This window comes from Haematobia irritans, chromosome 2 (genome assembly GCF_050003625.1).
Source record: "Haematobia irritans isolate KBUSLIRL chromosome 2, ASM5000362v1, whole genome shotgun sequence".
In the NCBI taxonomy this organism is placed as follows: Eukaryota; Metazoa; Arthropoda; class Insecta; order Diptera; family Muscidae; genus Haematobia; species Haematobia irritans.
Genome location: NC_134398.1, coordinates 55,527,067 through 55,545,890, shown reverse-complemented (window position 1 = coordinate 55,545,890; position 18,824 = coordinate 55,527,067). Strand labels below are relative to the sequence as shown.

Genomic DNA, 18,824 nt, shown 5'->3' with positions numbered 1-18,824 from the left:
GATTTAGCTCCATTATCTGTCGATTCCCCATCCTATTCATGCTGGAGGGTACAGTTTTAAGGGTGAACATTTTTCATAATGTATTAATATATTGTATTTAAGTATATGTACCTTCCTATCATCTACAAAATATAAATAAAATGCAGTATTTTGTGGGATTTTGTTATTCAATTCGGTCATGGTGGTTTAAAGTTGGGAGATACAACCAAACGAAGAAGGGAGCAACGACCCATTTCATCGTCTGACACAACCAACTCCATATATAGTATTAATTGGGTTTCCCATCATTCGATTGAGTCGACCGAATTTGTTGGGTGTCACAACTGCCAACTGGTAGTTGCTACAACTGCCAAAAGGAGGTTGGCAATAAATTCGATTATCACAACCAATCTGTATTCTCTGTGTATATATACCGGTCAAGAACTGAATATATGTATTTTAGCAAGTGAGTAGTAACCGTTCTTTGTCTAGACGCCCCTTCAACCTTCCCTGAAAATTTCAAGTAAATCGGATAATTTTGTTCCAGTTTTCAAAAAAAAAAAATTGGGCAAAGGGAGGTCCTATTCCCCGTCCAAATATTAAAAAGTCAGATACCCCATATTAATTTCATAACCTCACGGCATGTTCTCTATAAAACTCAAGTAAATCAGAGTTTTTTTCACTGTACTTCACTTAAATCGTGGAACTTTGATCCAATTTTGAAAAGGTCGGGCTACCACATTTAAAAAAATGAGGTACCCTATTTTCACCACATGATCACCCTCTATGTTCTCCGAAAATTTTAAGTAAATCAGATCAGCCTTTGCTGAGCTTACCCGTAACATACAAATAAACAAACGTGCTTTGAGTTTTATGTATGTATGTATGATAGATAGATATAGTTCTCTAGAGGAAATCAAAAAAATATATAGATTTCTTTATTTCCCTCGAAAATAAAGTGGACGGACAATTAAACAAATCTATAAATCACTTACCTGGTATAATTGACAACAGCAAAAAAGCGAGCAAGGCTCGTACTGCTAATCGCTGTATTTGCCACATTATGTTTGTTAAACTTATGTATGCAATTAACACACAAAATATCCTATCGGATGCATAACATCAAAGCAAATCCTTTGATTAAAAAATCCATAATATCAGCCTTTAATTAAGTCCAAAATAATATCTGAAAATAGAAATGAACATAATTGGGGAATAATTAATTTCAAATATAATCAGAAGTGTTAATAGAATTCATATAGCTTCAAATCAGTCGTCTCGTCTACTAAGACAATGCCTTTTGTTCTTATGCCCCTTAATTTTATTTAAACAAACAACATTTGAGCTTTAAATGCAAGCAAACATCAAGCTTATACACCACTGAGCATAACAGGCAAAAGTATATGAATATATCAAGAGAGATTTTTGAAAGGATTTCTAACAAATGTTCCAGGTCATAAGTAAGTCTGCACAGTCTAACCATATGTGTATGTGTGTTATATTCACACTAATGACTTGAATATATAACGACAAACCGGGGGACCACATGCCAAGCTGTGGCAGGATATTTTGTACTCTTCGCCTCTCGTGTTTGCATACAGCACGTCTTTTCTCTCAAAGGATTTAAATTTGGTATATTCAAAAAAAAAAAAAAAAAAAAATTTTTTGTTGTATGACTATTATTCAGCTCTGTGGATATCCTTGGAGAGTGTGTGTGCGCGCATGTATGTGCATACACTTTAATGCATGTGTGTGAATTTATGTTTATCCGGTCTGTAGAGGTTCCATATATACACACACACACTCGCACACAACCATTTGTATATATAGAAATACTTTCCGGGTTTAATAGCAATGGCGCTGTGCTCTCTGGCACTGGGTACCAAAATATATTCACAGCAAAATCTTTAGGGGCTCATGAGAGATCTTAAAGGATTTAACTATGAATCACTAATGTTATGCAAACGATATTTACATATCACGCATAATACCGACACACAAATAAGAGCATAACATATATAGATAGATACCACTATGCTCACATGTAGATAATGCATACACAAACATTTTAGGGAAAAATCTGTAAGATTTCGTTTGGGAGAAAACACAAACATATTGGATATTTCGTCACATTGATGATAAGAATTTAACATAGGGATACCACTGTTTACTTTATTTTTGGATGTACTATGCTATCTAGTTATCGTGAAATTTTAAACACTTTTTGAAATTAGCCAGTTACTAATGAAAGCACACTGAAAAAAATATTGTCGTGAGTCCCAAGATTTCCCGTCCTTAAAATAGGAATATGATTTTTCACTTAGCATAGAAGACACATTTCTATAATATACAAATTTTTTTCCTGTCCAAAAGTAGATAAAGATTTCAATGCAGTAGTTTGGTGCCTATATGTTTGGAAACCGTGTACCGAAAACGAATTTTTTTCTTCGAAAATTGCAAAACTTTTATCACCAAAAATATATATATATATATATATATATATATATATATATATATATATATATATATATATATATATATATATATATATATATATATATATATATATATATATATATATATATATATATATATATATATATATATATATATATATATATATATATATATATATATATATATATATATATATATATATATATATATATATATATATATATATATATATATATATATATATATATATATATATATCAATATATAGATAATGATCGCTATAGCCATTAACACACAAGTAACGCAAACAGTTATATTTATATAGCACAGTTTTGGGCGCCCACGAGCCGAGGTAAAGAAACATTATTTAACAGAAATATACATTTAGTTAGCCACCATGGGGCAATGGCTAGCATACCCGCCTTGCATATAACGGGTCGTGGGTTCTATCCCTGTTTCGACCGAATATCAAAAAGCTTTTTTACATATATTTCAAAAATTTTCAGAAGATTGTAAAAAGATATTCGACATTACATACTATTATAGTAAAATTTTACTATGAAACTTCAAAACAGGTCACATTAAAGTCAGAAAAGAACAGTACTTGATATGTATAAAATGGACTCTCTTTTTGAATCAAAAATTATTTTATATATTTTATATATATATATATATATATATATATATATATATATATATATATATATATATATATATATATATATATATATATATATATATATATATATATATATATATATATATATATATATATATATATATATATATATATATATATATATATATATATATAAAATATATAAAATAATTTCTGATTCAAAAAGAGAGTCCATTTTATACATATCAAGTACTGTTCTTTTCTGACTTTAATGTGACCTGTTTTGAAGTTTCATAGTACAATTTTACTATAATAGTATGTAATGTCGAATATCTTTTTACAATCTTCTGAAAATTTTTGAAATATATGTAAAAAAGCTTTTTGATATTCGGTCGAAACAGGGATAGAACCCACGACCCGTTATATGCAAGGCGGGTATGCTAGCCATTGCCCCATGGTGGCTAACTAAATGTATATTTCTGTTAAATAATGTTTCTTTACCTCGGCTCGTGGGCGCCCAAAACTGTGCTATATAAATATAACTGTTTGCGTTACTTGTGTGTTAATGGCTATAGCGATCATTATCTATTGATGACAATAACACCTACGTAGCCTAATGGACAGTGTCTTGGCTTAGTAACTGTATAGTCTGCGGTTTGATTCTCCGTTCAGACAAAAGGTAAAAAGTAACAAAATATAAAATCGAATGATTACTTCTACATTGTTTATATTACAGAAAAAGGTGCTAAAACTAAAAAGTGAGAAAAATGTGAGATACAATTAGCCAAAAACCAAGATTCATAAAATTTAGTAAAATTTATTATAAAATTATACTTCTGACTTCCTTAAATATAACGCTTATTATACATACGAATAACACCTAGCATAGAAAAATATTTTAGTTCAATCATACTAACGCCCATTTTCATGAAGCTCCGTTAGTGCTCTGTTAACTAACGAATTTTTAAACCGTATTATGGACATAGCTGCCATCTAGCGTATATACTCCATATGCCAGTTAGGATCTTAACTGACAAAAAATTTTCAGTTAAAGTTAACCGGAAAGAAGATATTTGGAATTTACTTTCTGTTAACTGGCAGTTAAAGACTAACGGAGCTACATGAAAATGGCCGTAAGAAGTATTCAATGCTTTCAAAACTTACGGAAATTTTCCTATATTTATTTTATCTACTTGTAATCGATACCTGTCATCGCTGTAATCGATATGTTTGCGCGTGGGATGTTTTTTTAGTTGGAATCGTGTTGTTATGGTATACGGAGAGATTGTCAAAAAATAATATCGATGTCCTCATTCCAGAGTACCCTAAGTCGACTTACCCTTTTTTTTGGAGTTCGTTGTTTATTATTCGGATTGATGTGAATTGCATCCTGTCACAAGCACGAATTTATTGGACACTTCTATCAATAGTTATGGTTAATATTGTACGTACCCTGTGGTCTAAGTGGTCTAAGTCATTTTTAGCCATGTTCTATTATCACTATTTTGAATTCGTTCATACTAAAAAAATCTACAATAAATATGATTTTATATTTTTAAAGAATTCCAAAAAAAAAACTTTGAACTTGTTTCCTGTAAAATTCACATTTTACACTTAGCGCACGTTGGAATGGAGACATCGATATAGTAAAATAATATAATAAATAACAAATAAATATAAAATATGTATTATTTTAAATTAGTGAGAAAATTATTCGTTTTTTGAAAATTATTGAACATAACTAACAAACAATAAGTCTATCAATATTCTCGATGGTGTATAAATAAAACACAAACAGAATAACAACCCCTTCATTCGTTGTTATGGTATACGGAGAGAGTGTAAAAAAATAATATAGTAAAATAATATAATAAATAACAAATAAAATATTTGTTATTTTAAATTACACTGAAAAAAAAGGTGAACCCACCAGGAAGAAAACTTTCGGTTAATTTTAGAAAATTGTGAATATTTGTAGAAAATTTTACCTAAACAGTATTACAAACGTTGGAATCACGCCGATGTCATAAAAATAAGTAAATATTTTTCGAAAAATTCAAGAATATTTAGTAGACATAACTAAGTTTTTTTCACTTGTTAAAGAAAATTTTGTAGTTTGAAGGAAAAACTTGGAGTTCAAAATTGCACGAATGTCTTTAGTGACATCCGAAGTTCATGATGGACGCATTTTTGGTAAAATTTACAAATTTAAAGAAATTCTGAACTATTTTGTGGAAGACACGAATTTAGTTAATCTTTGCGTGATTTGAGTATATTTTTTCCCTCGGTTTTAGTTAATTTAACGCACGTAAACAAAAAATTATTAGAGTAAAGGAAACTTTCTCCAAACATAGTAAGTCCATGAACTAAAATAAAGTTAATTTGGTTTTAGTGAAATAGAGAGTTCAATTTTTTTTGAGTGTAGTGAGAAAATTTTTCGTTTTTTCAAAATTATTGAACATAAATAACAAACAATAAGTCTATCAATATTCGTGATGGTGTATAAAGAAAGAAAACAGCAACAGAATAACAGCCCCTTCATTCGTCTTCATTTTGGAATCTTCAATTATCAGGTAACATTGTGAAAAAATTGGTTTATTATTTTTTATATTTGTAGGTATTGAAATTGTAAAAGGAGGACAAAATCGTTAGACAGCAACTTATTAAAAGTGGAAGGAACAAGAAGAAGAAAAAAATACGTTTTACAGTTGATAACATTACATGGAAATTGGAAATAGTGGAATAATAAACTAAGATTTCAAGACCTGTCTATGCTGTTGTTTCTTAATAAATATATTTAATATAAAAATAAAACATGTCTTTTATTGAAAAACAAAAAATGCCTATACAAATAAATAAAATTTAATTTGGATTGTTGACCTGTGTTTTTGGTTTTAGTCCAGCTCGAAGTCATTAATGAAAAAACTCCAGATGTTTTTTGTTTAAGTTTTATTTTATGGAAGCCAATATTTCGATTTGACATCGTCAACCTTCATCAGGGCCAGGTACTAAACAAATATATAACAAAAATATCACATTTTTATTTTAACATTACAAACATTTAAGTGTGTAATAATTACATTAAATAAAACAAGAGTGAATTGCACTTTACTTTCGTTGTCGATCTCTGCTTTTTCCCTGTAGGAAGACTGGGGTTTAGTGTCTCAAAGTCACCACTTTTGTCAACTGTTATGGTGACATAGTCAACAAATGGTCTACACTTGCCTTTGATGGTAGACATTTTTGACAGCCGTAAAAAATTATATGAGCAAAAGAAATTTAAAAAGACTAGTGAAAAACAATCGTATATAAATATCGCAAAAAAAAAACTTCGAGGAGAGGACAGTGAGCCTAGGCAGAGTTCGGTGGACATTTTATTGCGTCTTTGACAGATATCAGAATTTCCAATCACACAATTTCCCATTTTTTTTGGTGCAAAATAATTTTTGATATTGCTTTCAATGAATGTGGGCACAAATTTTAAATTGTTTTTACAAAAATTTATTTCTATTTCCGATCATTGACAAATTTATTAATTTTCATTTTACAACATTGAATTATTAATATTTCGGCACAAAAAAATCATAAAAATTATTTAGATTTAACGTAATAGACAAAGCAATTTTAATCTGATAAAATTTCAATTAAGCATTTAATATTTAAAATGCTTTGGGGTAACCCTGTTTTGCTAATACCTTAATGGTATCATGAATCGATGGTTATTGATAAGTTAATCAATGTTTCGATTAATGGTCGCTCTCATCGACTCAGAGCATGTCAAAAGCATAATTATCAAAAATCCAGAAACTTCCTTCCTTTTGAACGCTTCATAGAGTACAGACGTAATAAAAGTGATCAATGCACAAAATATCACATAAAAGTGAATCCATAAAAGTTCAAATTAATTGAGAAATTTCAGTGTAATCAACGCAGCAGTACTCTACAAAGATTCTTTAATCAGTGTTTTTATTAACAAAAAGGTAATACGCCAATGTATTTTTTGTGAACTTTTGTGAAAATCGGAAAATTTGAGATTTGTTAATATCTCATACGTTTTGTATTTAATTTTTCCATAGAAAATTGGATATTACCAAAGGCCAAAAGATCCAGTCCAAGTGCCACGTAAATTATTTTGTGTTCTGAAGGAAGAATTTTGCAAAGCAATATAAAAAGATTTTGCAGTTGCCTCATTGTGGTCAAGCACATTTTTTCTCTTCACCCTCCTCCTGATTGCCAAATTCCAAGAAGCCTACGGTGTTCTACAGGCAGAGAGGAGGGAAGGCTATTTTTTTTTGCAATTGTTGAAAGAAAACCCATCAACCATAGTTTGACCAATTTCTGCACTCGATATAAATTGCCATAATGTAAGAAGTTATGCCGTACAAAATTCATTTACAATAAAACCCCAATCAAGATCTTCATCATAAAATTTCAAACCCGTAATAGAAGCAGAAATTATATGACAGAAATGTCTCCATAAGGAAAAGTCAAATTATTCATTATGGTCCAAAAAAAAATTCTTAAGTTAAGTATATATTAATTTATGCACGATTTTCTTGTTTGCTTTAAAAAAAACTAATTTAATTATTTTTTGGATAAGGCAATTCGATTTCATAAAGAGTGAAACCAGCCCCATTTGAAATGCAATAGTTTTTAAGAACCCCCCTAATACATTTCATTCTCAACAAAAATCATCAAAAAACTCCATTCATAAGTGCATTGAAATGCTCAATAAGGCAATCGATCGTATTAATGATCATTAACCGCATACCAAACCTGCGCATCATCGAACATCTACGTTGCAACATAAAATAATCACCTCTCCCCCGCATCAAACATTCCTGAAGGCCTTCATCGAATATTTGCATGACCGGCGAGTAAACAAAAAGAATAGAAAAAACTTTTGAATGCAGTTTTGTGTTATTTTTAAGAAGTTGGAATTTGTGAAACATCTCGAATCAAGTGTGGCTAGTTTTTTCTCACGATTTAGTTCCGGATTGCATTCTCATATTAATTGATATTCATAGAGTTGCCATTGTTTAATATATCGTTTTGTTCATGTTATAATTTGATATATTCGGATTTTTTCTTAATACTTATAAATCTAAATTTTTATGACTAAATTTATATTTTTCTGAATTCGATCTACAAACAAAGAAAATGTAAATACGTAAACTTTTTATCTAAAATTTATATCTCCGTTTAAAATGTCAATTATTTCATACCACTATTTGCCGAAATAATTTTTATATACTATTTGAATATACTCGAATAATTTAAATTTCGTTGTTAAATAATTATTAATATACACTAGGATAATGATTTGAATAAATTTATATATATTCTAAAATGAATTGGTGAGCTAAAATTTTGCGTTTTCGTACAAATGTGGTAATGTGTGACTAAGGTAAAGTCGTATGGGGTTCTGATATAGAGCGCGATCAGGACAATAGGATCGGGAGGGTCAAGAGGCGCAGATCTCATAATATCTGAGATCACATTGTATGGAGGGGAATACAATTTCTTTTATCTATTCAGTATCAATTTTGATTTAGTTTTGATCCCATAGCCCGGTATGATTTATAAGAAAGGGAGTCTAAAATAATTTTCTGTTAAGACTGTTTTGTGTGGAATGGACAAGAACGCCCCCATTACCCGACTGAAGTTAGCTTTCAAAGGCTCCCACAGTCCATAGCCACAAAATCAATTATGGTTATACACCCTACCATAGGCAGCATCCATAGATATCTCATATAACACCTTTTGAGAACATAATTACAAAAGATTGCTGCAAGCTTAAGCAAGGTTTTATTACAATAGTGGTTATTCGAAACAGCATCAACCAGAAATTGCCCAGAGGAACTACCGGTTAAATTAAAGGAGGGAAGCCTAGATCTTAACGTCTATGATAGGTAAAATTTGTATAAGCTACGTATTATATAATATATTATTAATTTTTCTATTTTCAGTCGTTATTGCCAGTTCTGCGGAATTGTCAGATAAATGTTTAAGAGCTACATGCAAGTAAACCACAAGAAGCAAGTCACAAAATAAGAAAGATGGATGCGATGACAACCAGGACAACTTGATCTATTTATTGAACTAGCTATAGGACCCATGTGTAATTTAATTTTATAGTGTGTTAATTTTTTGCAAATACTCAAAATAAATAATAGAAATTAAATCAAAAAAGTAATATTTTTTTACAAAAAAAAAAAAAAAACAAAAAAACAAAAAGTGTTGACTAAAGGAGCGACAAAGTACTACTGACTCATTAGTTCCAATGTCTCCATATGGTCCCATAAGTACCATCTAGTCAGTAGTTCTACTGTCAGTACTGGATTTTCAATGACAAGCATATGTTCAATGTCTATAGTAAAATACATTGTGTGGGGTATACTTTGTCAGTAGTACTGGTGACATGGTCAGTAGTGATTCACTACAGTTTCACTATTGACATTTCCTACACGGTTATTACGATATCCCTGTATATGTGTGAGCACAAATGAAATTGTATTTAAAAACGAAGGTTAGCAGTTCTAATTTTGAAGTAAAAGGTTTACCACAAATATGTAAGATTTGTCCAAATGAATGAAAAAAGTTCAATAAAATCATTCCATATATGTATTGGTCATGTATATAGTAATTTGGCTGAGAAACTATACATAGATTCCATTGAATGCGAATTGTCTGACCATAACATGATTTTCTGCAAGATTATAGCAAATATTACAGGGATGATTGTGTAGAGGTTAAGAAAGTATATTGCGATTACGACAAGGCGAAGGAGATATTGAGAGAAAGTTTACCGGCTGTTTATTCTTCTTCGACTGCTTCTATGTTAACAGAAACGTTAATGAAAGTGATGGAAATGGCCATAAGTCGATCAACGGTAGTTTCGAGAAATAGGAAACATATACAATTTGAGTTATCTCCGTGGATAAATAGAAATATACAGAGCTTGATTACACACAAGCGAAAACTCTTGAAGGCAAGGCGAAGATTGAAGAATGTTCAACTAATTGGGAGAGAGCTAAAGAGAATTAGTAAGATTATTAAAATAGCTACAAGAATTTGCCGAGGGAATTATTATATTGAAAACCTTACGAATGTGGAAAATGACAGTAGGAAATGTTGGTATTTTATTAATGATACCCTTGGTAGATCTAGACCCAGAAATACAGAATTTATGGATTCTGATGGTCAATTAATTTCAAGTGACGAGGAGAAGGCGAATAGACTGAATGACTATATTAGTAATGTTGTTGGGGAACTAAGAGAGGGGATTGAGGTGCTACCGGGTGACAACGTTAATTGTTTACGTACCCTATATCCTACTAACAAACGTTTTTTGTTACGTTGTATAGATGTTCAGGAAGTTTTTGATGCCGTGTCTCGGATTGTAGTCAATAAAAGCCCTGGATATGACAATGTGGCACCAAAATTTATTAAAGAATGTGCAGATATTATTGTGCCAGTTATACACGATATATTAAATACAATGATAAACTTTCGGTGTATCCAGATGCCCTTAAGGTACAAAAAATTGTGCCTATTGCGAAAGAAACAAATGCGAAAACAACGGATAAATACAGACCTGTTTCAGTTTTACCTTCCATAAATAAAGTATTTGAGAAGATAATTTATGACACATTACTTAGTTATATGGAGGAAAATAAATTCTTATACGATTTTCAGTTTGGTTTCAGGAGGGGTTGTGGTACTCAAGATGCGGTTGTAAATGTGGTTCGATTTCTTTGTACTGCTTTAGATGAAGGATCTAGTGGAGTCTGCGGTATATTTTTCGATTTCACGAAAGCCTTTGTCCTCGTGGATCATGACATACTTATAGAAAAGATGAGGTACTATGGAATACAAGGGAAAGAACAATTATTGTTTCGGGATTATTTGAATCGCCGTAAGCAGTATGTGCACATCAATGATTGCAGAAGTGTTAGGTGTGACGCAAAGTTTGGAGTACCGCAGGGTAGTTGTTTAGGCCCTCTTTTTTTCTCGATTTTTTTTGAATGATTTGAAGAACTTAGAGCTGAGGGGGAAACTATTCATGTTTGCTGATCAAATAGCATTCTTTTATCCATACTTGCGTGATATAGTGGTAAAGGCTATTATTGAGAGGGACTCCGCATTGATACTTGAGTATGCTCGCTTGAATAGGCTTTTAGTTAATATACAGAAAACGAAGTTAATTCGATTCAGACCTCGTATTTCTGATCTACATGCTAACTTCTATGTAAATGTTAACGGGGAAAGAATATATGAATCAAGTTGTGTAAAATATTTGGGAATAACTTTGCAGAGCAATCTGTTATGGGATCTACATATTAAGGATTTAAAGAAGAAGATAGCACTAGCCGTGGGAATTTTGTATAAGTTTAAAAATAGACTAAGTATGAAGGTAAAGTTAATGATTTACCAAGCATTGATACCTCCTATTTGAACTATTTGGCAATTGTATATGCATTCAATAAGAATTGTGCTGCTATGAGATCTTTGCAACGTATGCAGAATAAGGCCTTAAAAATAGTATATGGTCTACCTTTAACATACCCAACAATCTCATTGTACAATGATGTTTCAAAAACTATACTGCCTATTTATGGATTATATGAATGCCAAGCTTTAATATTCGTTTACAGAAACTTACATAATATAGGACATCAAACGATTTTTTTTAAACCAACTTGAATTCAATACGCGAAATCAAGCCAATCTTCGAATTCCAAGATGTAGATTGGAAAGATGTAAACAACGAATTGATTATAGTGGAGGAGTAAAATTTAACAATTTACCCATTAACGTAAAGAATTCTGAAAGAATTTCTGTCTTCAAAACTAGATGTAAGTCGTATTTATGTGATAGATTTGAAACGCTTCTTTTGTAAGTCAAGTAATTTTGAAATAATATTAATTTGAAGTCGTTATTGTTATTATTTCATTTACTTTTGACTAACCTATAGATCTTGTTATGTATTTATTACCAACTTGCCTCTTTAAAGCCTTTAATTGGTGCCGAGGCCGCATTTTACTGAGCTTAATATATTATATGAATTATTTAAATAAAATAAAATAAAAAAAAAAACAAGTATATACGGCCGTAAGTTCGGCCAGGCCGAAGCTTATGTACCCTCCACCATGGATTGCGTACAAACTTCTACTGAAACTGTCATCCACAATCGAATTACTTGGGGTAACTTTTGCCGATGACAAGGTATCTTAAAACTTCCTAATACCGTAATATATACCACTGTAGCCCATACGTGGTATATATTAAACTTAAAATGGCCGATTAAATACGTATATAATTAAGTTTGACAACATTTTCTAGAGAAGTAAAATTTGGACAACATTTTTTATAGAAATAAGATTTTAACAAAATTTTCTATAGAAATAACATTTTGACAAAATTTTCTATAGAAATAAAATTTTACAAAATTTTCAATAGATTTAAAATTTTGACAACATTCCCTATAGAATTAAAATTTTGACAACATTTTCTACAGAAATAACATTTTGCCAAAATTGTCTATAGAAATAAAATTTGACAAAATTTTCTATAGGAATAACATTTCGATTATGCTAGATTATTTTTGCTCGAGTGGCAAGCATGATTATGAACCGATATGGACCAATTTTTGTGTGATTGGGGATCGGCTATATATAACTATAGACCGATATGGACCAATTTTGGCATGGTTATTAGCGGCCATATATTAACTCCACGTTGCAAATTTCAACTGAATCAGATGAATTTTGCTCATCCAAGTGGCTCCGGAGTTCAAATTTGGGGATCGGTTTATATAGGGGCTATATATAATTATGGACTGATATGGACCAATTTTTGAATGGTTCTTAGAGAATATATACTAATACCATGTACCAAATTTCAGCCGGATCGGATGAAATTTGCTTCTCTTAGAGGATCCGCAAACCAAATCTGGAAATCGGTTTATATGGGGACTATATATAATTATGGACCGATATGGACCAATTTTTGCATGGTTGTTAGTGACCATATACTAACACGATGTACCAAATTTCAACCGGATCGGATGAATTTTGCTCCTCTAAGAAGCTCCGGAGTTCAAATCTGGGGATCGGTTTATATGGGGGCTATATATAATTATGGACCGATGTGGACTAATTTTTGCATGGTTGTTAGAGACCATATACTAACACCATGTACCAAATTTCAGCCGGATTGGATGAAATTTGCTTCTCTTAGAGCAATCACAAGTCAAATTTGGGGGTCCGTTTATATGGGGGCTATACGTAAAAGTGGACCGATATGGACCAATTTTTGCATGGTTGTTAGAGACCATATACTTACACCATGTACCAAATTTCAGCTGGATCGGATGAAATTTTCTTCTCTTAGAGCAATCGCAATCCAAATTTGGGGGTCCGTTTATATGGGGGCTATACGTAAAAGTGGACCGATATGGACCAATTTTAGCATGGTTGTTAGAGAAAATATACTAGCACCATGTACCAAATTTTAGCCGGATCGGATGAAATTTGCTTCTCGTAGAGCAATCGCAAGCCAAATTTGGGGGTTCGTTTATATGGGGGCTATACGTAAAAGTGGACCGATATGGCCCATTTGCAATACCATCCGACCTACATCAATAAAAACTACTTGTGCCAAGTTTCAAGTCGATAGCTTGTTTCGTTCGAAAGTTTGCGTGATTTCAACAGACGGACGGACGGACATGCTCAGATCGACTCAGAATTTCACCACGACCCAGAATATATATACTTTATGGGGTCTTAGAGCAATATTTCGATGTGTTACAAACGGAATGACAAAGTTAATATACCCCCATCCTATGGTGGAGGGTATAAAAATTAATTCAGTTAAATTTTTTCATTCTGTAGTATAGTGATACATCAATATAGGAAAATGTTAACTAATATATGGAATGCATTCTAACTAATATCTACGAAAATCACATCGTTCAAACAAATAAAAATGTCTTTGGAGCTATACGAAATTCAATTTTCTTCACAATGAGTTAACTTTAACTTAAAGAAGGTGTCACTTTTTTCTGGATGAGTTCCAGCTATTGGATTAAAAACTTTAAACAAGTGAGGGTGCTGGTGTATGTCAATACTGTTAAACTTTAGTTCTTTCCTACGAGAGACGCTCGTTTGACAACACACCAAGTAATTTATAAAATTGTTTGCAAGACCTTTCAATATTTTTTCGATGCCGTAGTTATTGGTCCCCGTCTCTGGGCGTAACGTTTTAAGGCATTCGTGTCATTTAGTTAATTTCTTTTATCTGAAAGGAAATTCCTTATTTTGCTATGACAGCAATATACTCAGGTTTTTAATAAAAGTCTGTCAAAACCACACCAAAAATATGCCACATGCTATAGAACATGCCGCATAAAATATGTTGCACGAAAAGTAAAACCAGTCACAAAGTCTTTTACATGATTTTGTGGATGTAGTCGGTAGCAACAACAATTACAAACGTTTGCGATGAAGGATGCTGCCAATGCCACCAACATCACCATAATGATGATGGTTGCACCATCACAATCGCTTCATAGTTTAATAGACGCACATTATCCATCATTGCATATATCGTTTACCATAATTTCTTTGTAGGCTAAATCAAATTATTACTATTTGGATTAGAAGGAAAATTCGAAGTTCTTCAACTTTGAAATGCTTGATTTCAACTACAACGTCCAGATGCAGCAAACGTGTCGTCAAAAAAGGCTATGAAAAAATTCTCTTTTGGACCTGGAAACGGTAAAAAATTTTAATATAAGCATAATCTGTCTATCTGTTGTAATCACGCTACATAAATTCGTTTTTTGTATGCAGACAGGTCAAGTTCGAATATGGCCTATATCGGTCCAGGTTTTGATGTAGTCCACATATAAACCAACCTCCCGAGATGGGGTTTAGGGCCTATAGAAACCATTGTTTGTATTCAATTTGCTTGAAATTGGAAATCTAGAGGTACTCTAGAGGACCATAAAGAGATGTGCGGTAAATGGTATATATCGGTCCATGGTTTGGTATAGCCCTCATATAGACCGATAACCCAATTTTACTTCTTGGGCTTGTAGAAACTGTAGTTTTTATCAAATTTGCCTGAAATTAGAAATTTGGAAGTATTTTAGGACCATAAAGAAGTGAGCCGAAATGGTGAAATGGTGATGGAGCCCCCAATAGACCGATCTCCCTATTTTACTTCTAGAAACCGTACCAATTTGCCTGAAATTAGAAATCTAGAAGTTTTTTTAGGACCGTAAATAGGTGTGTATCGTGCTGTGCTCAGTTAATAAATAAGTACACGCAAAAAAATAATTCTTTCCTCCCAAACGAAATTTTAGACAAACAAAGTTCTTTTCTCATTTGCTTTTCGCTGTAAGAAAGTGTATTTGGAAGAAAAGTATATACTTTTTGTGATAAACGTTTATTCTTTTCCAGGATGTAAAAACAATTTCATAAAGACTAACTCAAAAAAAAAAAAACATTATTTTCTTGCTAATTGCATTTTCCCTCACATATTTCTCACATCCACGAGGTTGTTTAGTTCTTAACGCCTTTTTCTGTAATACCAACGATGTAGAAGAAATTATACGATTTTATAAATTTAAATTTTTTTTACCTTTCGCCTGGACGGAGAATCGAACCGCGGACCATGCACTTTGTAAGCCAACACACTAACCACTGAGCTATGTACCTGTTATTTTCATCAATAGATAATTATGCATATAAGTTATATTTATATAGCATAGCTTGCGGCGCCCACGAACCGAATAAACAAAGTTTATTTAACAGAAACAAACATTTAGTTTGGCAAAGTTTTTTTGCTTTTGTTGTTTTTTTACATATTTTCCAGATATGTTCGGAAGATTCCGAAAAAAATCTTCAACATTACATTGTACTATATTAAATTTTGAACTGTAAAATGTGTCTTATTAAAGACCTAAAGTCATAAAAGAACAGTGTTTGATATAAATGAAATGGACTGTGTTCTTGTTTCAAACATAACTTTTTTTATTGCAAAAATAAAAATTTTGTAACAAACGAATTTTTTTGGTGATAAAAGTTTAAAATTTTCGTAGCAATTCAAAAAACTCTAACAAAAGAAAAACGTTTTCGGTACACGTTTTCCAAACGTTTTTTTTTTCTTTACGTGTATATACATTAATAAACAAGTAAGTAAAGGCTAAAGTCGGGCGGGGCCGACTATATTATACGCTTAACCGCTTTGTAGACCAACATTTGTGTTACCATCTCAACTTCTTCATGATGGTTTACATTCCCATATACAAATAGTTATATCCTAACCGATTTGGAGACAATTTTTTGTACTTCTACAAAATCTCTAGAACTAAAATTTAAATCAGGACATCAGCCAATTTAAATTTTAGCACGCGTAGTTAGAATGTTAATTCTACTCCCTCTGCAAAATTTCACGTAAATCGGAGTAAAACTTTTGCCTCTGTGGTCATATTAGTCCAAATCGGACGAAACATATATATGGGAGCTATATCTAAATTCTAACCGATTGCAATAAAATTTACCACACTTGACTACACTATTAGTTGTATTCTTAGTGCAACATTTCAAGCAAATTAGGGTAAAACTCTATTTTCTGGGGCCATATAAGTCCATATCGGGCGAAAGATATATGGGAGCTATATCTAAATCGGAACTGATTTTAACCAAATTTGGCACACTTAACGATACTCTCACACGCACTCCTTGTGCAAAATTTGAAGCAAATCAAGACAAAACTCTGGCTTTTGTGGCCATATAAGTGCAAATCGGACGAAAGATATATATGGGAGCTATATATAAATCTGAACTGATTTGGCTGATATTTTGCATATTTTACGAGAGCCGTAAACCATTTGGCTGTACGAAATTTTAAGAAAATACGTTGATAAATACGTCAATTATGTCCAGATCGGCGATAAATATATATGGCAGCTATATCTAACTCTGAACCGATTTTTTCAAAATCAATAGCGATTGTCTTTGAGCCAAAGTAAAACTCTGTGCCAAATTTGAGGACGATCCGACATAAACTGCGAGCTGTGCTTTGCACACAAAATTACATATACAGTCGGTTTACCTTATATGGAGGCTATATCAAAACTAGGACCATCTTCGGACGAGCCTTTGCCAAATTTGAGGACGACAGCGCCATTAATGTAGGGTGTAAGGTGATTATATTGTCAGATATCGATATTTCGATGTGTTAGAAATTAAACATGTGCTTGCCCAATATTTACATAGCTACTATAGGCCACGCACCAAATTTCAACCATGTCGGATGAAAATTATTCATCCCAAGAGGCTCCGTAAGTCAAATCTGGTGGTCGGTTTATATGGAGGCTTTAGCGAAAAGTGGCCTGATATGGCTCATTTACAATATCATTCGACCTACAATAAGATCTGCTTGTGCCATGTTTGAAGTCAATAATTTGTTTCGTTTGGAAGTTGTAGTGATTTAAACAGGCAAACGGGCATCGTTAGATCGAGTCTGTATTTCACAACTACACAGAAATCGGTTCAGATTTAGATATGGCTCCCATATATATATCTCTCACCGATATGCACTTAACAGGTTGGCTGATAAGTCCCCGATCTGACACATAAAGGGTGATACGGTCAAAATTTGGTCAATATAAACTTGACGTATTTCTTTCAATTTTGCATTTAAAAAACACCCCTGAACACCCCTCATTTTGAAGGTGTGTGTGTGTAGAATGTTGCTCCTATTTTGATTTTGGAATTCACTCTTCAGTTGTCAAAATGCCGTCCAAGCAAGACGAGCAGCGTATTAAAATTTTGCTCGCGCATCGCGAAAATCCGAGCTACTCGCACGCAAAGCTGGCAAAATCGCTAAAAATTGTCAAATCAACCGTTACAAATGTAATTAAAGTGTTTGGGGAACGTTTGTCGACAGCCAGGAAGTCTGGATCGGGGGGTAATCGAAAACCGGAAGCCGCTGAGACGACAAAGAGAGTTGCCGGTAGTTTCAAGCGAAACCCTAACCTCTCTCTCCGAGATGCCGCAAATAAGCTGGGTGTATCGTCTACAATCGTGCATCGAGCCAAAAAACGAGCCGGACTACCGACTTACAAATCGCGATGATAAACAAAATACGACGGCCAAAGCGCGATCCCGGAGGCTGTACACGACGATGCTGACGAAGTTTGACTGCGTGGTAATGGACGACGAAACCTACGTCAAAGCCGACTACAAGCAGCTTCCGGGACAGGGGAAAGGTAGCAGATATTTTCAAGCACATAAAACTGTCAAAGTTCGCAAAGAAATATCTAGTTTGGCAAGCCATCTGTACCTGTGGCTTGAAAAGCAGCATTTTCATAGCTTCCAGGACTGTCAACCAAGAAATTTACGTGAAAGAGTGTTTGAATAAACGTCTGCTGCCTTTCTTGAAGAAACACGGTTGTTCCGTAATGTTTTGGCCGGATTTGGCATCTTGCCATTACGGTAAAAAGGCCATGAAGTGGTACGCCGCCAACGATGTGCAGGTGGTTCCCAAGGACAAGAACCCTCCCAACACGCCGGAGCTCCGCCCAATTGAGAAATACTGGGCAATTGTCAAGCGGAACCTAAAGAAGACCAAAAAAAACTGCTAAGGACGAGCAGCAGTTCAAGGCAAACTGGCTTTCTGTGGCGAAGAAGGTGTCAAGCGTGAGGCCCGGCAATTCGGATTTGGAAAAGCGAAAGCCCAACTGAATATTTTTCCT

The 18,824-nt window shown here is 32.9% G+C and overlaps 1 protein-coding gene across 1 annotated transcript in view; it reads right to left on the bottom strand.

Moving 5' to 3' along the window:
* Window positions 1-18,824, bottom strand: part of LOC142224397 (uncharacterized) — a 488,359-nt gene that overhangs the window by 328,403 nt on the left and 141,132 nt on the right. Inside the window, exon 3 of the mRNA XM_075294175.1 lies at window positions 975-1,165. Coding sequence (XP_075150290.1) covers window positions 975-1,041 — 67 coding nt within the window. The 5' untranslated portion in view covers window positions 1,042-1,165. The remainder of the gene's footprint in view (window positions 1-974; window positions 1,166-18,824) is intronic.